The 23,286-nt window shown below is 46.6% G+C and overlaps 1 protein-coding gene across 1 annotated transcript; it reads left to right on the top strand.

Annotated features, from left to right (window-relative positions):
• The first annotated feature begins 1,212 nt into the window (after positions 1 to 1,212).
• Positions 1,213 to 12,429, top strand: CENPV (centromere protein V). The gene is made up of 5 exons (XM_025363078.1): positions 1,213 to 1,826; positions 4,864 to 4,962; positions 6,219 to 6,288; positions 10,290 to 10,404; positions 12,020 to 12,429. The coding sequence occupies exons 1-5, from the start codon at positions 1,411 to 1,413 to the stop codon at positions 12,142 to 12,144; spliced, it is 825 nt and encodes a 274-aa protein (XP_025218863.1). The 5' UTR covers positions 1,213 to 1,410; the 3' UTR covers positions 12,145 to 12,429.
• Positions 12,430 to 23,286: the final 10,857 nt, after the last annotated feature.

The raw sequence follows: 23,286 nt of genomic DNA, 5'->3' as shown, positions 1-23,286 counted from the left end.
GTCGGGGTGAAGACAGTTAAACTACGCCTTTAATTCAATAAACTATTAAACTAAAAATACCACGAAGAAAATCAGAATAAAGAAGAAAGATAGACTGAGTCAGGAGAATCGCTGGAACCGGGAGGCGGAGGTTGCAGTGAGCCGAGATCGTGCCACTACACTCCAGCCTGGCGACAGAGCGAGACTCCCAAAAAAAAAGAAAGATAGGCTGGGCGTGGTTATTTAGTAATCCCAGCACTTTGGGTGGCCGAGGCGGGCAGATCACCTGAGGTCAGGAGATCAAGACCAGCCTGGCTAACATGGTGAACCCGTCTCTACTAAAAATACAAAAATTGGCCGTGCACTGTGGCTCACGCCTGTAATCCCAGCACTCTGGGAGGCCGAGGAGGCTGAATCACCTGAGGTCGGGAGTTCGGAACCAGCCTGACCAACATGGTGAAACCCCGTCTCTACTAAAAATACAAAATTAGCCGGGTGTGGTGGCGAATGCCTGTAATCCCAGCTACTCGGGAGGCTGAGGTAGGAGAATCGCTTGAACCTGGGAGGCGGAGGTTGAGGTGAGCCGAGGCTATTGCACTCCAGCCTGGGCAACAAGAGCGAAACTCCGTCTGAAAAAAAAAAAAAAAAAAAGAAAAAAAAAAAAAAAAAAAAAAAAAACAAAAAAAAAAAAAAATAAGTTTAAAAAAAAAAAAAAAAAAACCCAAAACGCGAGTTCTTTGCAGATATGATTAAAATAGAGCAACTAATAGGTTTGGGGACCATCTGGGTTCCATCAACGATTCTTGTGCCTTTTGTCTTTAAACTTTGGTGCTGCATTCATCAAAATCATACTAATGAAATTCGATGCGCGGGTCATTCATTTAATTAAAATGAAACTCCAAATCTGTTGACTATTGGTATCCTCATGACACTGTTCTATAATGTGACAGAAAAGACGAAGGTGAAGAACTATGGTTTTGGCCGCTGTTACCCAGGAGGTAGCAGGTGGCAGGCCGTTTACACAAATTACCTCGTTTTTGCAGACGAAGTTACCCTAGGCTGCCCGCTCGGATGAGCCTGCGAATTCAGGCCCGACCCAGGCCCCTCCAGGTCAGGAAGGTACGAAGAGCCCCCTGGATTCACACAAGGCAGGGGCGCCTTCGCAGGTGCGAGTGGATTCTGGGTATCGCGAGCGTAGGCCGGGCGCAGCCCCTCTGGGCCTGCGGGACTGAACAGGCAGGTGCGTCCCAGCGGCCGGGCGGGCCGGGTCTCCCTCCTGCGGGCAGGCGCCTGGCTGCGGGACGCTGCGGGCGGAGCGGGGGAGCCGGGCGCAGCGCCCCCTGGGCCTTAAGACTGGCGGGCGGCGGGGGCGCGCGCGGGCCGGCGGGGGCGCGCCGCGCTGCGAGGCCTGCGCGCCAGGCTGCGGGAGCCATGCGGCGATCGAGGAGCTCTGCGGCCGCCAAGCTGCGCGGCCAGAAGCGGTCCGGGGCCTCCGGGGCCTCCGCGGCCTCCGGGGCCCCCGCGGCCGCTGCCTCGGCCCCCAGCGCCATCCGCACACGGCGCTCCGCGAGCCAGGCCGAGAGCAAGAGCCAGGCGGCGGCGAAGCCGCCGTCGGAGAAGCCGCGGCTGAGGCGCTCGTCGCCGCGGGCCCAGGAGGAGGGCCCGGGGGAGCCGCCGCCGCCGCCGGAGCTGGCGTTGCTCCCGCCACCGCCGCCGCCGACTCCCGCGACCCCGACGTCCTCGGCGTCCAACCTGGATCTGGGCGAGCAGCGGGAGCGCTGGGAGACGTTCCAGAAGCGGCAGAAGCTCACCTCCGAGGGCGCCGCCAAGCTCCTGCTGGACACCTTGTGAGTGCGGCGGGCCGGGACGCGCGGGAGCCGGTGCCACGCGGACCCCTCGGCAGGAGTCGGGCTCGCCGCCCGCGCGCAGGCCTTGGGCGCCTTTCAGCTCTGATCCTTCCACGTTACGGAGCCGACGCGGCTCCCCCGTTAGCACTGGGGTTGTTCGCTAATTCTAAGGGCGGCGGGGCGGTGCTTCTAGGGCTGTGGTCCGGGAATTGAAAGGGGGCTTCGTCCGGAGCTTGAGGGCGCGCGCGGCCGTCTTGGGACACAAAGGGTCTTTCCCGGCCACAAGCATCGTGCTCGGGGACGTTGTCTCTTGCTGGCGCGCAAAGGGTGTGGGGGCCTTTCCTAATGAAAAGAAGATATATCCCACGGCTTTCTCTTACCCGAATCCCGTTTTTTTATGTTTGCACACGTGTTTTTGAGGGTGGGTGGAAGGGAAAGGTAGAATCGCTGAAGGCAGCATGAGTAGTTTTGAACTAACTGGGAAGCGAAATCCCGTCATTGTTCCAGGGACTGCCAGGGAGGGAGTAGGGGGCGGGGGTTATTGATCCGGGAGAGAAGCGCGCGCAAAGAGATGCTCCGGCGGCGGCGGCGGGGATGCCTGCGCAAGGAGGCTTTTATGTGCTCCGCCAGCTAATGCTCCCGGCCGCTCGTCGTCCTGGCTGCTCCGCAGTCTTTTAGATGGCCCAGTGAGCATCCCGAGTGTCCGCAAGTTAGAAAAGAGCTGTTAACTGGGCTGTTAAAGGGCTGCCTTCTTTTCTCCAAATGTGATCTGGATTCCTGCCTCGGGGAAAAGTTGTGCTACGGAGAGAGATTTTAACGGCCTGATAATGTATTTCAGTGTTAATTTTACGAATTAAAAAGAACAATCAAAACACTAGGGGGAAAGACCGACAAGAATAACCTAGCAGTTGCATAACCTGAGAATTACTTCTTTTCTTGAACATGTTCCTTTGAGCTGCTTGCAGAAGAAATTCTCTTAGTTAGGATGGGTCGTCCCCGACAGAAGATATATATTTGGTTTTCTGTGTGCTTCATACATATTTGGTTTTCTTTGTGCTTCACTTTTTGGTTTTTCATCTTGGATTGCACACTGAACTTTTAAAAAACGTTCATCCATCGAACATTTTTTGAGCACCTATGGGGTAACGGCTGCCTCTGGGCAGAAGGAATATGAAGATCCTTAGGAATGTAAAACTCATGGTGTCTTCAAGGCATACAGAAACAGAAAAAAAAAGGAATGTAAAACTCAAATTTGAGGTAAATTTTTACTTTAAGACAAACTGATAAATGGTCAAGAAAAAGATTTAAAATAGTGACATAAAAGAGATGTTTTTCTCCCACTAGATTGCCATGACTTTGTACTTATAAAGTCCACTAAATTATATTCAAAAAGTGTGTATAACTGTACCATTTTCGTTACAATATTGTATAGAAAAAAGTTTGGGAGAATATATAGCAAATAATGACCTGTAGATCCCTCTGGGTATAAAGATTACAGGAGGCTTTCACTTTGAGCACTCTCAGATACTGTAAAGTTTGGATTTTTTACAATAAGCATTATGTGTGCCCCCAAAATTAAAATACATAAACTCGTAAAGAAACATGAAAAAATGATCAGTCTTAATCATGCAAATTAAAACTGCAGTGAGCTATTTTTCCTATGATTATTGCCGGAGACTGTACTGTGAAATGTTTTCTCATTTGTATATCGGGTAAGAGTGTTCAGTCCTTTTGGAAAGCGATTTTATGACATTTATCAGATCTTAATGTTCATTTCTGAGTTTGGCTTATATATAAGCTTTAAAAGGATTAAAATGGTATATAGGCCAGGTGAGGTGGCTCACGCCTGTAATCCCAGCACTTTGGGAGGCCAAGGCGGGTGGATCACCTGAGGTGGGGAGTTTGAGACCAGCCTGGCCAAATGGAGAAACCCCTCTCTACTAAAAATACAAAATTAGCCAGGTGTGGTGGAGCATGCCTGTAATCCCAGCTACTCGGGAGGCTGAGGCAGGAGAATTGTTTGAATACTGGAGGCAGAGGTTGCAGTGAGCAGAGATTGTGCCACTGCATTCCAGCCTGGGCAACAAGAATGAAATTCTGTCTCAAAAAAAAAAAAATTGTATGTAATGTGTATTACAACTATATAAAACGCATGTGTATGAAGAATAGTGGAAAGAAATAGAGTAAAAATATGAGCCTTTATTAACTTTCTCAAAAGGCTCTTCGGAACCTCTGGACTTGATTGAGTACCCAGTCTTAATTTTCATAGCAGCCTGTACCTCCTTTATCACAATCATAATTAATTATTATTTGAGTAATTTGTTAATGTCAGTAAGGGCAGCAATCGTGTCTGCTGTGTCTTGTTTACTGTTCTCTCCTTCGTGCCCAGCTCATAAAAATTTTTAGTATTTGAGGCTGGGAGTGGTGGCTCATGCCTATAATTCCAGCACTTTGGGAGTCCAAGGTGGGTGGATCACGAGGTCAGGAGTTCAAGACCAGCTTGGCCAAGATGGTGAAACCCTATCTCTACTAAAAATACAAAAATTAGCAGGGTGTGGTGGCAGGCATTTGTAATCCCAGCTACTTGGGAGGCTGAGGCAGGAGAATTGCTTGAACCCAGGCGACAGAGGTTGCAGTGAGCCAAGATTGCACCACTGCACTCTAGCCTGGGCAATAGAGTGAGACTCCATCTCCAAAAAAAAAAAAAAAAAAAAAAAAATTTGTATTTGACATATAAATAAAAATGTTTGGTAGTGGGTTAGGATCCCTCACATTTTCGAAATGTTTGGAATGTTCTATTTTGCAACTTAATACAATTTAAGAAATTGGAGAAAAGAGAGCTCATAGATAAAGAAGGTGCTGAAACCATTCTTGACTTAGAAAATTGACAGTATCTCCTTAAAAGCAGAAGTGCATTTGGTTGTCATGTAGAAAAGACTTTTGTCTAATCTTACGTCTTTCATTCAACAACGAAAATAAAGAGAGCAGGAGGTAGCTATTCAGAAATTCTTATCTTTCTGATTTTTGTTTCATTTAGTGAATACCAGGGCCTGGTGAAGCACACAGGAGGCTGCCACTGTGGAGCAGTTCGTTTTGAAGTTTGGGCCTCAGCAGACTTGCATATATTTGACTGCAAGTGAGTATTTTTTTTTCCCCCTAAATTGACTTAAAAGAATTTCAGAGTTAAAATGCAGTATTTCAAAATAATCTGGGGAGTTGGGGTACAGAGGAAACATTGGCCATGGGCTGGTAACTGCTGAAGTCAGGTGATGGGGACAGAAAGGTTCATTGTTCTATTCTTTCTCCTTTTGTGTGGCTCACCACAGAGCTTCAACAGCATGGCCCAGGTGAGACAGAGCAGGGTCCTCAGGGCTTGTGACTTGTGGCAGTGTCACCCTCAGACTGACACTGCTGAGGAGCCGGGGGCGGTTAGCTGCAGGTGTGCCTGGCTGGGTACTGAATGGAAAGCCTTGGGCAGAATCTTCGTAGGAGTCTGGAGTTGGGGAGAATTGGAGGGTGCTTTAGTGAAGGGTGTGTACACCTAGAGGCTCCCCAGGCCCTACACTCTCGCTCTGCTCTTTGGTTGAGGCAGATGGTGCTGCTGGCTGTGGAGGGCCTGATTTGTACCACCTTCCCCGGCATTATGATGGAGCAGGGACGACAGGCTCTGGCTTTGGGACCCAAAGTTGGCATGCAGCTAATTATTTAACAGCATCCAGTCCTTTTTGCCCCTAGGTACCGGAATTATATATGAATAATAAGCACATACGATGGAATTACTCAAATGGAGAACTGACCAGGCTACTAACAATAGAGTCCAGATTGGAAAAGAAGCACTGTGGAATAACTTGTGAGAGGATTCTATACTAAATTAGAACTTTTTCAAAGGTGGCCTGAAAAGAGGGGACTTCAGTTTAATTCCAGAGATGGTAATTCTGGGGACGTGTTTTACTTGGAGCTGGACTTTTTGTGACATGGTGATGAAGAAAGAGGGCAACCTAAACATCCTTGTCCATTTTTGATGTGGATGTCTCAGAGACATCAGGTTGTAGAAGTGTCTGAAATTTGTTTTCTAAGTGTCTCTGAAGTCCAGCGCTTCTCCTTCATTATAAAGAACTGGGGGGTGGGCAGTACAGACGTGTCTGTTGGTCCTGTGTTCTGAGCATTGCGGAGCCTCGACTGCTGACTTGGGACCCCCCTGGGCTCTGCTGTACCTGCAAACCAGAGGCCCTGGATATCCAGGCCTTTGCCCCAGCTCCTCAGCCCTGGATGGTACTGAAAAGAGCCTTATCTGTGGGGTCGGCTGGCTCTGAAAACGTATCAGGCTGGGCTGCTCAGGCACAGAGGACGCAGGTGGCTGCTCACAATCTGGAATTTGCTCTCTTTCTGTAGCTGCAGCATTTGCAAGAAGAAGCAGAATAGACACTTCATTGTTCCAGCTTCTCGCTTCAAGCTCCTGAAGGTCAGTGCTTAAGAGCAGGGTCAAGGAGTGCAGAACCCATTGGTGAGATTTACAACACTCCCCAACGAACCCTCAGCATGCCCTCTGTAGCATGGGAGGGGCCTGGAGCTTAGCAGGGCCTCTCACTGGTTTGGTTTCAGATTGACATTTAAAAGGTGGGCTGGGCGCAGTGGCTCACGCCTGTAATCCCAGCACTTTGGGAGGCCAAGATGGGTGGATCATCTGAAGTCAGGAGTTGAGGACCAGCCTGGCCAACATGGTGAAACCCTATCTTTACTAAAAATACAAAAATTAGCTGAGCATGGTGGCGCATGCCTGTAATCCCAGCTACTTGGGAGGCCACGACAGGAGAATCACTTGAACCTGGGAGGCGGAGGTTGCAGTGAGCCAAGATCGCGCCATTGCACTCCAGCCTGGTTGATGAGCGAAACTCCATCTCAAAAAAAATGAAAATAAAAAATAAAAGGTTGTGTTATTTTTTACCTTTATTTTTTGGAGGCCTATTTGGTATTGTGGAAACATTTTCAAATTCAGAGAATCAAAAAACAATAAAATCACCTAAATTCTATCAACTAAAGGTAACCACTGTTAATATTTTGGTGTCTGTCCTTGTGTATTATTTTCTACTCTGAGAAAATACATCTGAGACTACATCCAAACCTATTGTCTTATGTTTATTAAATAGAATTTTACCATTCTTTTTGTTGATAATCTGCTTATCTCATTTCCCAATGAAAAGCTTATATACATATTTTTAACTTTAATTTTATTATTTTGGGGACTTTTTTGTACTTGGTACAAAATTTGAAAGGTAGAAGAAAATGTATATATATACAGTGAAAAGTCTTTCCCTACTGTCCCCATGCCCCAGTCTCCCTCTTCCCCACAGCCGATTTCCTAGTCTACTTATCCCATCACTGTCTCTGCATCATTGCACTTCTAGGTTGAGTCTAGTTTTTTTCTGATTATCAACAACACTGTGGTGAACCTCCTTGGTATAAATTTTTGACAATTTAGAAATTTTTTCTTCAGGATCAATTCTCTTAGAAATAAGTTATCTGGCTATTCTGGGCACACTTCTATACCCTGCTCTACAAGGAGCAGTGAAAAAAAAAAAGAGAGAGAGAGAGCGCTTTAATTCCATCCAGATAATGTTGGATGGCTTGGGACCACCTGGCAGTGCTTTGCTGCTTTTCTGTGCTGCAGTGGCTATGGAGTGAGCAAGGCTCCTCAGTGAGCTATTTCTATAGGAAGCACAATTCTGGATGGTATGTTAGTGGCTGGGGAAGCGTAAAGAGGGTTAACAATGATAAGAAACCTCTACCCCCTCCCCTTCAGCTGTCTGATTTCTCTCCCTAAAGGTAGGCCATTGTTTCTTGGATCCCTCTTCAAAGATACACATGCATATAAAAGCACATACAGGCCAGGCAGGGTGGCTCATGCCTGTAGTCCTAGCACTTTGGAAGGCCAAGGCGGGCAGATCACTTGAGCCCAGGAGTTCAACACCAGCCTGGGCAACACAGTGAGACCCCTATGTCTACAGAAAATAAAAAAATCAGCTAGGCGTGGTGTTGCATGCCTATAGTCCCAGCTACTCGGGAGGCTGAGGTGGGAGAATCAATTGAACCTGGGAGGTCAAGGCTGCAGTAAGCCGTGATCATACCACTGCACTTCAGCCTGGGTAACAGTGAGACCTTGTCTCAAAAAACAAAACAAAACAAAAACAAAAAACAACACACATACCAGTATATAGCCTTAAAAAAAAAGAAAAAAGAAATGGTAGTATACCACATACATTGTTTTATACCTTGCTTAACTTTTTTTTTGAGAGTCTCACTCTGTCGCCTAGGCTGGAGTGCAGTGGTGTGATCTCGGCTCACTGTAACCTCCGCCTCCCAGGCTCAAGTGATTCTTCTGCCTCAGCCTCCTGAGTAGCTGGGACTGCAGGTACCCGCCACCACATCTGGCTAATTTTTATATTTTTAGTAGAGTCGAGTTTTCGCCATGTTGGCCAGGCTGGTCTTGAACTCCTGACCTCAAGTGATCTGCCCACCTTGGCCTCCCAAAGTGCTGGGATTACAGGCGTGAGCCACTGTGCCTGGCCTATACCTTGCTTAACTTTGTAACCTTGGCAGTTGTTCCATGTTAGTATTTGTAGCGCTGTCTCATTCTTCTCAAAAGTCGGAGAATATTCCTTTTTTTTTTTTTTTTTTTTTTAGACGGAGTCTGGCTCTGTCGCCCGGGCTGGAGTGCAGTGGCCGGATCTCAGCTCACTGCAAGCTCCGCCTCCCGGGTTTACGCCATTCTCCTGCCTCAGCCTCCCGAGTAGCTGGGACTACAGGCGCCCGCCGCCTCGCCCGGCTAGTTTTTTGTATTTTTTAGTAGAGACGGGGTTTCACCGTGTTCGCCAGGATGGTCTCGATCTCCTGACCTCGTGATCCGCCCGTCTCGGCCTCCCAAAGTGCTGGGATTACAGGCTTGAGCCACCGCGCCCGGCCGAATATTCCATTTTATGAGTGTCCATAATGCCTAACGGGTCCTCTATTGATGGACATTTTCAATTTTTTCAATCTTTAGCCTTTATAAACGGTGCTATAGTATCTATATACCTATGTCATTGAGACATTTGTAATATATTTGTAAGATAAATTTCAAGAAATGGAATTATGTGCTAAAGCGTATGTACGCTTTAAAATTTTGGTAGATATTGGTGAATTGTACCAATTCCTATTCCTGTGACTGATGTATGAGAGCACATATTTCTCTACATACTTGTCAATACCATGTTAACAGCTTTGATTTTGCCCACCTGACAGTGAAATACATCTCACTGAAGTTCATTTGGGTGAGCATTTCATAGGCTAAAGAGTGATTTATTTTTCTTTCTATCTGAACTGGCCATTCATGTCCTTTGTCCAGTCTCCCATTTGTATTATCCATTAAGGAAATTAGCCTATCTATGATGTCTGGCAAATATTTTTTTCCTGGTTTGTGCTTTGTGGATAAATTAAGCACAGCCATCTGTTTTCTTAAGACCTTGAGTCGTTCTGTTTGGGGACATGGAGAGCCAGACCCTTGGGTGAACTGTTTCTCCACATAGGCCCTAGGAAGCAAGCTCTCTCCCTCCCTGATGTGATATATGAGGGAAGGCTCAAGGCTCAATTCTGTGTGCAGCTGACCTAAGGGAAGCTGTAAGCTGTCACGCTCCAGACTGACATGACTCTGTATAGTGTAGATGGGTCTCTGTCCTCAAGAAGGTCCCAGTCTCTTACAGGAGATAGGAAGTGGCCTCTTAATACAAAGAGCCCTACAAAAGACCTCCCCCCTTTAAATTTTTTTCAATATATATTTTTTAATGGTGCAGTCTCAGCTCACCGCAGCCTCCACCTCCCCAGGCTCAACTGATGCTCCTACCTCAGCCACCCAAGTAGCTGGGACTACAGGTGTGCGCCACTGCACCTGGCTAATTTCTGGAGTTTTTTTTGTAGAAACAGGGTTTTGCCATGTTGCCCAGGTTGGTCTTGAACTTCTGGGCTCAAGCAATCCGCCTGCCTCGGTCTCTCAAAGTGTTGGGATTACAGGCATAAGCCATCATGCCTGACCAAAGATGTATTTTTTAAGTGACAAAAAAAATCTCTTTGTGGCCAGGCATGGTGGCTCACACCTGTAATCCCAGCACTTTGGGAGGCCGAGGCAGATGAATCACAAGGTCAGGAGTTCGAGACCAGCCTGGCCAACATGGTGAAACCCTGTCTGTACTAAAAATACAAAAAATTAGCCGGGCTTGGGGGCACGCGCTTGTAATTCCAGCTACTTGGGAGGCTGAGGCAGGAAAATCTCTTGAACCTGGGCAGGCGGAGGTTGCAGTGAGCCAAGATCGTGCCACTGCACTCCAGCCTGAGAGACAGTGGGAGACTCTGTCTCGAAAAATAAATAAATAAATACATAAATAAACAAAGCTCTTTGTAAAAAAGAACACCTGTTTGTCTGTTTTCACCTAGGGAGCTGAGCACATAACGACTTACACATTCAATACTCACAAAGCCCAGCACACCTTCTGTAAGAGATGTGGCGTTCAGAGCTTCTATACTCCACGCTCAAACCCTGGAGGCTTCGGTGAGTAATGGGGATGGACTGCAAGCTCAGGGGGACACAGAGAGGCCCATGGTGCTCTCACTTAAAGTCTTGGTTGGACAGGGGGACACTGACTAGACCCTGTCACATGCGTATCTTAGAGGAACAGGGCTCCTCAGCAGAGCGCTTTCCACGTGATAGAATGTGAGTTGGGCTCTGGTGAAACTTGTCTGAATCCCATATCTGAATGTGGTGAAGTTGGACTCGGAGCCCATCCAGGTTGTGATTCTCATTCACTGGTGCTGCCAGAGCTGGTGTTGCTGGGGATCGTGTTGAAGGGTAGGGAGTAGAGGGGTGGGGAGATGGGCTTGTGGGGCCAGGGGAGGCAGGTTTAATAATGACAGGGGTTAAGGGAGTGAAGGAGGCAAGATTGGGGAGCATTGATAATGCCATTTGAAAGCTTTTTGGTTGTTCAAAAATTAGGCAGGACTGGCTGGCTGCGGTGGCTCACACCTGTATCCCAGCACTTTGGGAGGCCAAAGTGGGAGGATTTCTTGAGCTCAGGAGTTTGAGACCAGCCTGGGAAACATAGCAAGACCCTATCTCTGTTCTTTCTAAAAAAATAAACAAGCAGGGGACCCTTCAAGCCCCGCTTCAGGGCCTACTTGGGTCTGACAGTTGTTGAGAATCATACCAATTGTAGTGTGAATTGAAGGGGAAAGCAGAGGTGGAAGATGTTCCTGAGGACTCTTGTTCTCTGTGTCAGTGCAGCCTCCAGAGCTGCGAGAGCAGCTGTGACTGTCAGTGTCTTTTGCTTTATGTCAGTGTCTTTTGCAGAGGGGTGCATGGTGTCATCCTTACCGCACCCCCATTGCTTCAGGGGCTCTGTTCCTCATCTGTCACATGGAGACTCATTCCTGTCTACCTCGCAGAACAGGAAAGAGTTTTGAAAAGTATGAAATCTTGTACAAATGGGAAGACATTTAATTCTTAGAAAGTTATCTATCTAAGGCCAGGCGTGGTGGCTCACCTGAGGTCAGGAGTTCGAGACCAGCCTGACCAACATGGAGAAACCCTGTCTCTACTAAAAATACAAAATTAGCCAGGCTTTGGTAGTGCACACCTGTAATCCCAGCTACTTGGGAGACTGAGGCAGGAGAATCACTTGAACCCGGGAGGCAGAGGTTGCCAAGAGCCAAGATCACACCATTGTACTCCAGCCTGGGCAACAAGAGCTAAACTCTGTCTCATAAAAAAGGAAAGAAAGTTGTCTATCTAAACACAGGAAAGGCCTGTGAATTCTTTAGGCCGCCAGTCAGAGATTGCTCTGGGCTGTGCCTTTCTGCATGTTGTACTGTCAGCTTGGTATTGAATGATGTCTAGCCTTGGCCGTCCCTGGTTCAGGGAGTGTGATTCCCATCTGGCAGCTGAGGAAAGTGAGCCAGAGGGCTGAAGCGGTAGGCTAGAGCCAGTGCTTTCCGAGCCAGCTGGCAGCCTGTGGGTCTCATCGCTGAAGCCATAAGCTGTGGCATATCCTTTGGAATCCCTAATGTGTAGCATGATGATGCCTGCAGGTGGGAGCTTATCCAGGAGCCAGTACACCATCTGGTCTCACTCATACTGAGGATCCCTCTTTGTCTGTGCCACTTTCTCCTAGGAATCGCCCCCCACTGCCTGGATGAGGGCACTGTGCGGAGTATGGTCACTGAGGAATTTAATGGCAGTGATTGGGAGAAGGCCATGAAAGAGCACAAGACCATCAAGAACATGTCTAAAGAGTGAGCTTCTGCCTCTCCTGCCCTGAAAAGGAGGAATGATTGGGGCCAGCAACTTTGCTTTCCTTGCCGTGCCTCGGTGGTGCTCCTGAATGTGGCTGACCTGGGCTGCTGGTTCCGTTGACTAGGGCCATCTTGATCTCTGCAGTTTGCTCCAGCTACCAGTTTCTTTAGGCAGCTCTTTGTCCTCCCTCTGCCCAGATTTTGATGTAGTCTAGTTGACATCCTTCTCTTCCCAACTTTTGTGTGATCTTTTAGGAAAAAAAAATAAATATTTTTAACATTAAAGCAATTACTTTGGTTTATCATTTCTTTTGTACTGTGATTTGCTTCTGAGGCCAGTCGATTAATAGCAGATATGTACTCAGCACTATCAAGATGTTTGCAACCAGGCATTGTGGCTTAAGCCTGTAGTTCCAGCTAGTCTGGAGGGTTGATCGAGCCCAGGAGGTTGAGGCTGCAGTGAGCTGTGTTCACGCCACTGCACTCCAGCCTGGGTGACAGAATGAGTCTGTCTCAAAAAAAAAAAAAAAAAAAAAAGTAGTTTGTAGCCAAATTGGAAAGAAGACATAAACAATTATTAAAAATGGAAGATTGTGGCCGGGCACGGTGGCTCACACCTGTAATCCCAGCACTTTGGGAGGCTGAGGCGGGTGGATTACTTGAGGTCAGGAATTCGAGACCAGCCTGGCCAACATGTTAAGACCCTGTCTCTACTAAAATTACAAAAATTAGCTGGGCATGGTGGTGTGTGCCTGTAGTACTCAGCTACTTGTGAGGCTGAGGCAGGAGAATCACTTGAACCTGAGAGGCAGAGGTTGCAGTGAGTGGAGATTGCGCCACTGCACTCCAGCCTGGGTGATGGAGCGAGACTCCATCTCAAAAAAGAAAAAAGAAAAAAAAAAAAAAAAAAAAAAAAGGCTGGGCACCATGGCTCACACCTGTCATCCCAGCACTTTGGGAGGCCGAGGCAGGTGGATCACCTGAGGTCGGGTATTTGAGACCAGGCTGGCCAACATGGTGAAACCCCATTTCTACTAAAAATACAGATTAGCCTGGTGTGGTGGTGGGCGCTTGTAATCCCAGCTACTCAGGAGGCTGAGGCAGGATAATTGCTTGAACCCAGGAGGCAGAGGTTGTAGTGAGCCAAGATTGCGCCACTGCACTCCAGCCTGGGTGACAGTATAAGACTGTCTCAAAAAAAAAAAAAATTGTGAATGGTTACAATCCATGTGAGCTGTAAAGATAATAAGAGCTCTAAGAGTTCAAAGGAGAGAATTCAGGGAAGCCTTGAGGAGAGAATGATTTGAGTCTATTTTTAAAAAGTTAAATCAGCTTCTAATTTCCTTTTCAGTTGTAAAATACACATAAAATTTACCATAAACTTAATTTATTTAGAGACAGTCTCCCTCTTGAGTTATTTTGAGACTGTCTTGCTCTGTCACCTAGGCTGGAGTGCAGTACATGAACATGGCTCACTATAGCCTTGACTTAGACTTAGATCTTCCCACTCTTAGCTTCTGCAGTAGCTGGGACTACAGGTGTGTGCCACTACATCCGGCTAATATTTTTTGTAGAGACAAGGTCACTCCATGTTGCCCAGGCTGGTCTCAAACTCCTGGGCTCAAGCAGTCCTCCTGCCTCGGCCTCCCAAAGTGTTGTGATTACAGGCATGAGCCACTGCACTTGGTCTTAACCATTTTTAAGTGTACAATTCAGCAGTGTTAAGTACATTCTCATTGTTGTGCAGCCAACACTGCCATCCATCTCCAGAACTCTTCACCTTGCAAAACTGAAACTCTCTACCCATGAAACAACAACTTTGATCCTATTTTTAAAGGAAGCAAGATTTCGGCTGGGCACGATATCTCATGCCTGTAATCCCTGCACTTTGGGAGGCCAAGGCAGGTGGATGGCCTGAGATCGGGAGTTCAAGACCAGCCTGACCAACATGGTGAAACCCTGTCTCTACTAAAAATACAAGAATTAGTTGGGCGTGGTGGCAGGCATCTGTAATCCCAGCTACTCGGGAGGATGAGGCAGAATTGCTTGAACCCAGGAGGCAGAGGTTGCAGTGAGCTGAGTTTGCGCCATTGCACTCCAGCCTGGGCAACAAGAGCAAAACTCTGTCTCAATCAATCATTCAATCAATCAATAAAGGAAGCAATATTTAAGGAGACAGGAGAAGTAACTGTGAACAGAGGTACACACACATGTGAAAGCCAGGCTGAAGCTGCATGTGGTGGTGCACACTTGTAGTTCCAGCTACTCAGGAAGCTGGGGACCTCATGAGCCCAGGAGTTTTGAGACTGCAGTGAGCTTGATGGTGTAATGCATTCCACCCTGGGAGACACAGAAAGACCTCATCTCAAAAAAAAAAAAAAAAAAAAAAAAGGCTGAATTGGAGGCTTTTAATGGGAAGAAGTAATGAAGAGATCAGAAAGGTATGTTGAGGATAGACTGGACGGTCTTGGATATTAGGCTCAGGAATTTGGCCTTTATTTTGTAGGCATTGGGAAGCTGTGACCACCTCTGAACAGGATGAATAAAGCCTGGCCTGATACCGTCTCTTGATTGGTTGCCATCTCCCTCTTTTCTTAACTTTACATTGCCCCATATTACTATCATATTAACTTTCCTCAAATATTCCTGCCATTACCAAATACTGAGTACAAATAATGGCAAATGCTTAATAAATATTTGCTCTTTGCTTTAGGCAAATTAATCATGAAATGATTTGTGAGGTAGACTAGACAAGGAAAAAGAACAGGGAGAAGAAATAAAGATCTCAGAACAAAGGTCTCTGAGGAAAAAAAAAAACATTAAAAAAAAAAAAGCCAAGTGTGGTGGCTCACACCTGTAATCCCAGCACTCTGGGAGGCCAAGACGGGTGGATCACCTGAGGACAGGAGTTCAAGACCAGCCTGGCCAATATGGTGAAACCCCGTATCTACTGAAAATACAAAAGTTAGCTGGGTGTAGTGGCATGCGCCTGTAATCCCAGCTACTCGGGACGCTGAGGCAGGAGAATGGCTTGAGCCCAGGAGGCAGAGGTTGCAGTAAGCTGAGATGACACCACTGACTCCAGCCTGGAAGACAGAATGAGATTCTGTCTCAAAAACAAACAAACCAACAAGAAAGAAATATAGACAGCCAGGCCAGGCATGGTGACTCACACCTGTAATACAGCACTATGGGAGGCTGAGGCAGGAGGATTGCTTGAGCCCAGGAGTTCAAGACCAGCCTGGGCAATATAGTGAGACCCCCTATCTCTACAGGAAACAATAAAATACAATAAAAATGGCAGTTTCTCGGTTTGCTGTGCTGGGGTTCTGTGTGGTCACTGCCTCTTCAGAATCACTGATGGCCAGGTTCACTCCTTAAGACTGGAAGGAACACCCACAAGGATGGGATTTTCGAGGTCAGAACTCCAGGTATTTTTAATTTTTAAAAAAATTTTAAAATTATACAGGGGCCAAGCACGGTGGCTCATACCTGTAATCCCAGTACTTTGGGAGAACATGGCGAAACCCTGTCTCTACTAAAAATACAAAAAATCAGGCCGGGCACGGTAGCTCACGCCTGCAATCCCAGCACTTTGGGAGGCCAAGGCAGGTGCATCACCTGAGGTCAGGAGTCTGAGACTAGCCTGGCCAACATGGCGAAACCCCATCTCTACTAAAAATGCAAAAATTAGCCGGGCATGGTGGCAGGCACCTTTAATCCCAGCTACTAAGGAGGCTGAGGCAAGAGAATTGCTTGAACCTGGGAGGCGGTGGTTGTAGTCAGTCAAGATTGTGTGCCATTGCAATCCAGCCTGGGTGACAGCGAGACTCCGTCTCAAAAATAAATAAATAAATAAATAAATAAATAAATAAATTAGCTGGGTGTGTTGTGCTCACCTGTAGTCCTAGTTACTCAGGAGGCTGAGGTGGGAGGATCACCTGAGCCCAGGAAGTTGACACTGCAGTGAGCTGTGATCATACCATTGCACTACAGCCTGGGTGACAGAGCGAGACTCTGTCTTAAAAAAAAAAAACAACTTTTTTTTTTTTAGAGGTATGTGATCACAGCTCACTGTAACCTTGAACTCCTTACTTCAAGCAATCCTACCACAGCCTACAGGTGTGTGCCACCACACCTGGCAAATTTTTAAAAATTTTTTGTAGAGATGGGGTCATGCTATGTTGCCCAGGCTGGTCTCAAACTCCTGGCCTCAAGTGAACCTCCTGCCTCAGCCTCCCTAAGTGCTGGGGTTATAGGTGGGAGCCACAGAACCTGGTTGCATTTTTTTATTTAATCACATCTTGACCTTTTCATATCAATAAACATATCCTCATTATTAACTGTTGTGTAGAATAGCATACTGTGGGTATAGTTTATTTAGCTAATCTTTTTTTCATGGAAATTATGATTGTTTCCAGTTTTTTGCTACTACCAAGAGTGTTAACAGTGAACATTCTTGTACCTCTTTATACATACATATGTGTATTATTTGAGAATAGAGAAGTGGGATTGCTGAGCTGAAAGATATGCATTTGTTGTTTTTTTTTTTGAGATGGAGTTTCGCTCTTGTTGCCCAGACTGGAGTGCAATGGCGTGACTTGGCTCACTGAAACCTCTGCCTTCCTAGTTCAAGGGATTCTCCAGCCTCAGCCTCCCAAGTAGCTGGGGTTACAGGCACCGGCCACCATGCCCAGCTAATTTGTTTTGTATTTTTTGTAGAGACGGGGTTTCACTATGTTGGCCAGGCTGGTCTCCAACTCCTGAACTCATGATCCACCCACCTTGGCCTCTCAAAATGCTGGGATTACGGGCATGAGCCACCACACCTGGCCGAGTTTTAATTTTTGTTGGAGTCAAATTTATTAGTCTTTTTTTTTTTTTTGTCTTAATGGCTCTCTGACTTGGGTTTTCTGTTTTTGTGTGTGATTTCTTTCTTTCTTTCTTTTTTTTTTTTTGAGATGGAGTCTGGCTCTGTTGCCTAGGCTGGAGTGCAATGGCATGATCTTGGCTCATTGCAACCTCCACCTCCTGGGTTCAAGCGATTCTCCTGCCTCAGCCTCAGCCTCCTGAGTAGCTGGGATTACAGGTGTGTGCCACCATGCCCAGCTAATTTTTGTATTTTTAGTAGAAACGGGGTTTCAACATGTTGGTCAGGCTGGTCTCGAACTCCTGACCTTGTGATCCACCTGCCTCAGCCTCCCAAAGTGCCAGGATTACAGGCGTGAGCCACCGCATCTGGCTGTGATTTATTTCTTGTTTGAGAATATCTTTCTGGGACTAGGTGTGGTGGCTCACACCTGTAATTCCAGAACTTTGGGAGACCAAATGAGGAAGACCACTTGAGGCCAGGAGTTTGAGACCAAACTGGACAACATAGGGAGACCTCATATTTGCAAAAAATTTTTAAAAATTAGCTTAGCAGGGACGGGCGCGGGTGGTGGCACATGCCTGTAGTCCCAGCTACTTGGGAGCCTGAAGCAGAGGGTTCCTTGAGCCCAGGAATTTGAGGCTGCAGTGAGCTGTGATCACACCACTGCATTCCAAGCCTGGGTGACAGAACAAGACCCTGTCTGAAATAAATAAATAAATAAATAAATAAATAAATGGATTTATCAGTGGCCAATAAACAGTCAACTTTTGTAAACATTCTATCACATAAGTGAATGTTTGCTTTATTCAAACGTTCGATGTTATTATTTTTTGCCAACTTGATTTTTCAAAATTCTGAAAAAATACTGAGGCCTCCTACTATTATCGTGGTGTTTTGTTTATTTTTGTTTTTTAATAAAGGTCTTGTATGTCTGGGAGGTTTTGTTTTATGTATCTGGCTACTGTGATGTTGGGTGCCTATCATCTCACGGAGTGAACCTGTTAACATACCCATCTTCATCCAGTTTAGTGCTTCTTGGTGTCATATTGGGCTTGGCCTGGATTTCTGGTGTTGCTCTTCCTTCTTTTTGTTCTCCTGCTATATGGTATATGGTTCATCCTTTTATTTTTAGCCTTTGTTACTTTTAGATGTACCTAGATTTTATTTTCTAACACATTGATTTGACAGTCTGTTTTGGTCGGGAAATTCAACCTATTCATATTTTTTGAAGTAGCTCTGATTTTATTCTTTTTGTATTACTTCTATTATATTTATTACATTTTATACTATTTTCCTTTTTTCTTACTTTTGCAGTCTTTTAAGTTTCTCTTCGTTTCCTGCTTTCCTCTTTGTTAATTGAGATCCCATGCTTTTCAGTTTCAGTCCTGAAACTGTATACCTTTCAGTTCCTCACAATCCAGACTGCAGCCCATCACTTGTCTATTTGTCGCCCTGCACCATGCGGCTTTACCCCTAGCCCAGCCCAGCCTCCCTTGACCCCAGAGGACACCTTTTTTTTTTTTTTTTTTTTTTAACGAAGTCTCGCTCTGTTGCCAGGCTGGAGTGCAGTGGCGCAATCTTGGCTCACTGCAACCTCCGTCTCCTGGGTTCAAGTGATTCTCCTGCCTCAGCTTCCCGAGTAGCTGGGACTACAGGTGCGCACCACCACGCCCAGCTAATTTTTTGTATGTTTAGTAGACAGGGGGCTTTCACCATGTTGACCAGGATGGTCTTGATCTCTTGACCTCATGATCTGCCCGCCTTGGCCTCCCAAAGTGCTGAGATTACAGGCATGAGCCACCGCACCCGGCCTGGTTTTTTTTTTTTTTTTTTTTTGAAACAGAGTCTCATTCTGTAGCCCAGACTGGAGTGCAATGGCACAATCTCAGCTCACTGCAACTTCTGCCTCCTGGGTTCAAGTGATTCTCCTGCCTCAGCCTCCCAAGTAGCTGGGATTACAGGCATGTGCCACCACACCCAGCTGATTTTTGTATTTTTAGTAGAGACAGGGTTTCACCATGTTGGCCAGGCTGGTCTCGAACTCCTGACCTCAAGTGATCTGCCTGCCTCGGCCTCCCAAAGTGCTAGGATTACAGGTGTGAGCCATGGTGCCTGGCCCCCAGAGGAGACCTTTTGAATACTTTAATCTCCCCCTTCTCACTGGGAATTTAGGAATTTCATAGCATATGTGTGCTTCTGTTTTAAAAATCAAAGCTGCCTAGGATTTGGCGGGCTCTTTTAGTGTACTCAGTCTTCTTCAGATTATGGAAGTTCTCCTGTATTACCCTCCTGCTTTTGCTCCTTCTGAAACTTCCATTATTCATGGAATTCATTCATCCATTCAGGCTCTCCTTAATGTGTTTTCAAATCTCTTTCCCACCCTTCTTTCTTTCTTTTTTTTTTTTTTTTTTGAGACGGAGTCTCGCGCTGTGTCACCTAGGCTGGAGTGCAGTGGCGCCATCTCGGCTCACTGCAAGCTCCGCCTCCCAGGTTCACGCCATTCTCCTGCCTCAGCCTCCGAGTAGCTGGGACTACAGGCGCCCGCCACCACGCCCGGCTAGTTTTTTGTATTTTTAGTAGAGACGGGGTTTCACCATGTTAGCCAGGATGGTCTCGATCTCCTGACCTCGTGATCCACCCGCCTCGGCCTCCCAAAGTACTGGGATTACAGGCTTGAGCCACCGCGCCCGGCCTTCCCACCCTTATTTCTATTTCTTGGCTTTTTTACCTCTTTGTTCTGCAATCTATCTTCTGCTTGATGTTCCACATTACTAATTTGGTCACCACGGAGAAGCATGCTTTTTTGTCTGGGTCAGTGCCCGGGCTTTCCCTACTATTTCTGATAAAGTCTCTTCCATTTAATTGCTACGTCAGTGAGATCTGCCCTATTCCCCTCCGTCTGAGCCTCCTCAGGTCAGGGTTCCCCTTTTCTGTTGTGTCTGGTTGCTCTCGGTTTTTGTGTTTCCTTAATGAGTCAGGGCTGCTGAGTAGTGGCCAAGTGGGGAGTGGTTTCCGCTCTCTGGACCGAGGTGAGAACTGGCAAACCATCAGCCCTTGCTGAGGATGTGGGTGGGGGATGGTTTGCAGGTCTCTCTGACAAGGGGTGACCCTCTCCTGACTTCAGCACACACACCCCGGCCTGGCTGCTCTCCAGGTCTCTGAGCAAGTGGATGCTGCCCCTCCCAGAGGATTCTTAGTTCACTGAGATCCTTTCTATGTGGGCAGTTGGAGGAAAGAATTCTCTCTCTTCTCTTTCCTTCTTTTTCTTTTTTTCTTTTTTTTTTTTTTTTTTTGGTGTTCCTTCAAGGAACCATGAAATTCTGATTTGTGCTCCAGGCTTCGGCGCTACTGCTGCCTAGTTCTGCAAGTTGTTAACCAAACAAGGGCATCCGGTTAAGTGGATGCTTAAGTCTCTGCTCCTTCTCTACAAGGCTGTTGGTGGCTGTCCCTGGGGAGGGAATGTGTTGCCTGCAGGAAAGACTACCTTTTGATAATTTGCACACGGACACTCTTTTCTTGCTAGGACAAGTGTCCCCAGGGCTGCATTGCATCTGGAGGGTACTTTCCTCACCAAGGCACTGGTAGTGGCTGCCCTAACTGGCTTCCAGGGGCTTCCTTCCCTCCTGTGCTGCGGTCCCTTGGCTCTCTGCTGGTACCAAGGAGAGCCTAGTTCTGGTCTGTCCTCTTTCCTGAACCCAGAGTAGAACTTGCAGTCTCAGATGCAGCAACCCTCTTTTTTTATTTTTTAAATTAAATTGAATTAATTAATTTATTTATTTTGAGACGGAGTCTCCCTCTGTCGCCAAGGCTGGAGTGCAGTGGTGTGATCTTGACTCACTGCAACCTCTACCTCTCAGGTTCAAGCAATTTTGCCTCAGCCTCCCAAGTAGCTGGGATTATAGGTGTGAGCCACCGTGCCGGCCTATTTTTACTTAATTATTTCAAAAAAGTGGAATGTACAGTAAAACAAAACAGGCAGGAAGGCTGGGCACAGTGGCTCACGCCTGTAATCCCAGCATTTTGGGAGGCCGAGGCATGCGGATCATGAAGTCAGGAGATTGAGACCATCCTGGCTAACATGGTGAAACCCCATCTCTACTAAAAATACAAAAATTTAGCCGGGCGTGGTGGCAGGAGCCTGTAGTCCCAGCTACTCAGGCAGCTGAAGCAGGAGAATGGCGTGAACCCGGGAGGCGGAGCTTGCAGTGTGCCACTGCACTCCAGCCTGGGCGACAGAGTGAGACTCTATTTCAAAAAACAAAATAAACAAACAAACAAACAAAAAAGGCAGGAAATAAGTTTCAAATCTCACCATCCAGAAGCAAATATTAATAATTTTGTTCGGCCGGGTGCGGTGGCTCAAGCCTGTAATCCCAGCACCTTGGGAGGCCAAGATGGGCGGATCACGAGGTCAGGAGATCAAGACCATCCTGGCTAACACGGTGAAACCCCGTCTCTACTAAAAAAAATACAAAAAACTAGCCGGGCGTGGTGGCAGGCACCTGTAGTCCCAGCTACTCGGGAGGCTGAGGCAGGAGAATGGCGTAAACCCGGGAGGCGGAGCTTGCAGTGAGCTGAGATCCGGCCACTGCACTCCAGCCCGGGCGACAGAGCGAGACTCCATCTCAAAAAAAAAAAAAAAATAATAATAATAATTTTGTTCATCTTTCTAACCTCTAAGATTTATACATATAAATATACATATATATATATATTTTTTTTTTTTTTTTTTTTTGAGACAGGGTCTCATTCTGTGGCCTAGGCTGGAGTGCAGTGGTATGATCATGGCTCACTGCAGCCTCAACCTCCTGGGCACAAGTGATCTTCCCTCTTCAGCCTCCTGAGTAGCTGGGACTATACATACCCACCACCAAACCTGGGTAATTTTTAAATTTTTTGTAAAGATGGTGTCTTACTATGTTGCCCAGGCTGGTTTCAAACTCCTGAGCTCAAGTAATCCTCCTGCATCAGCCTCCCGAAGTGCTGGGATTACAGGTGTGAGCCACTGCACCCAGCCTATACACATTTTTTTTTTTTTTTCTTTGAGATGGACTCTCGCTCTGTTGTCAGGCTGGAGTGCAGTGGTGCGATCTCAGCTCACTGCAGTCTCTGCCTCCCAGGTTCAAGTGATTCGCCTGCCTCAGCCACCTGAGTAGCTGGGACTACAGGCGCTTGCCACCACACCCAGCTAATTTTTGTGTTTTTAGTAGAGATGGAGATTCACCATGTTGGCCAGGATGGTCTTGATCTCTTGACCTTATGATCTGCCTGCCTCGGCCTCCCAAAGTGCTGGGATTACAGGCGTGAGCCACCGTGGCCAGGGCTATAAATGCACTTTTTAAAAACTTCACATGATATCAAAATTCTCCCATCCAAATGATCCATAAACAATAACAAAGTCCTCTACAATTATAAATGTTCATTGTTGAAAGATTACCTTGCCAGATAGTATTTATCTTTTGGATATATATCTTTTGACATATATGTATTTATTTATTTGTATACTTGTGTATATATTTATTCAACAAAAATGGGATTGTGCTATTCCTAACCTTTTTAAAAATTTAATACGGTGTGAACGTTCTTCCTTGTTAGAAAACACAATTGCATCACTGGATTTTTCCAGTTTTGCTATTATAAATAATACAATGATGATCTTGTGTATATAATTATTGTTGTTTTTTTGGAGACAGAGTTTCGCTCTGTCACCCAGGCTGGAGTGCAGTGGTGCAATCTTGGCTCACTGCAGCCTCCGCCTTCTGGGTTTGAGCAATTCTTGTGCTTCTGAATAGCTGGGACCACAGGCCCGCGGCACCATGCCTGGCTAATTTTATATTTTTAGTAGACACGGGGTTTTGCCATGTTGCCAAGCTGGTCTCAAACTCCTGGCCTCAAGTGATCCACCCACCTCGGCCTCCCAAAGTGCTAGGATTACAGGTGTGAGCCACTGCGCCCAGCCTGTGCGTATATAATTTTGATTTTCTAAGTATTCCTTAGTTCATAGAGTATGCATATTTTAAAAGCTCTGAGCAGAGTTGCTGTTCAGAAAGGCTGGGTCAGTGTCTGTCTTCCTAGTAACAGGGCAGAAGTCATCCTGTCCTACCACACTCTCCTACTGCACTCTAGCCAGCGTTAGTAACGTGCTTCTGGTCACACTTTCACATGAAGGCTATTAGGAGCTACTGACAAAGTTTAAGTAGACAAATCACATAACCACATTTGCATTTTTGATTCCAGCTTCTGGGCCTAATAGCTCTATTAGTCTTATATGGC

Source organism: Theropithecus gelada, chromosome 16 (genome assembly GCF_003255815.1).
Source record: "Theropithecus gelada isolate Dixy chromosome 16, Tgel_1.0, whole genome shotgun sequence".
Lineage (NCBI taxonomy): Eukaryota > Metazoa > Chordata > Mammalia > Primates > Cercopithecidae > Theropithecus > Theropithecus gelada.
Note: the sequence above shows the minus strand (reverse complement) of the source record. Positions and strands in the feature narration are given on the sequence as shown.

Bases quoted from the DNA above. Each gene is read 5' to 3' on its own strand.
- CENPV (XM_025363078.1), top strand. From the start codon at position 1,411: ATGCGGCGATCGAGGAGCTCTGCGGCCGCCAAGCTGCGCGGCCAGAAG. The intron at 4,963-6,218 runs GTGAGTATTTTT...CTCTTTCTGTAG, and splicing joins TTGCATATATTTGACTGCAA to CTGCAGCATTTGCAAGAAGA. The intron at 10,405-12,019 runs GTGAGTAATGGG...ACTTTCTCCTAG, and splicing joins CTCAAACCCTGGAGGCTTCG to GAATCGCCCCCCACTGCCTG.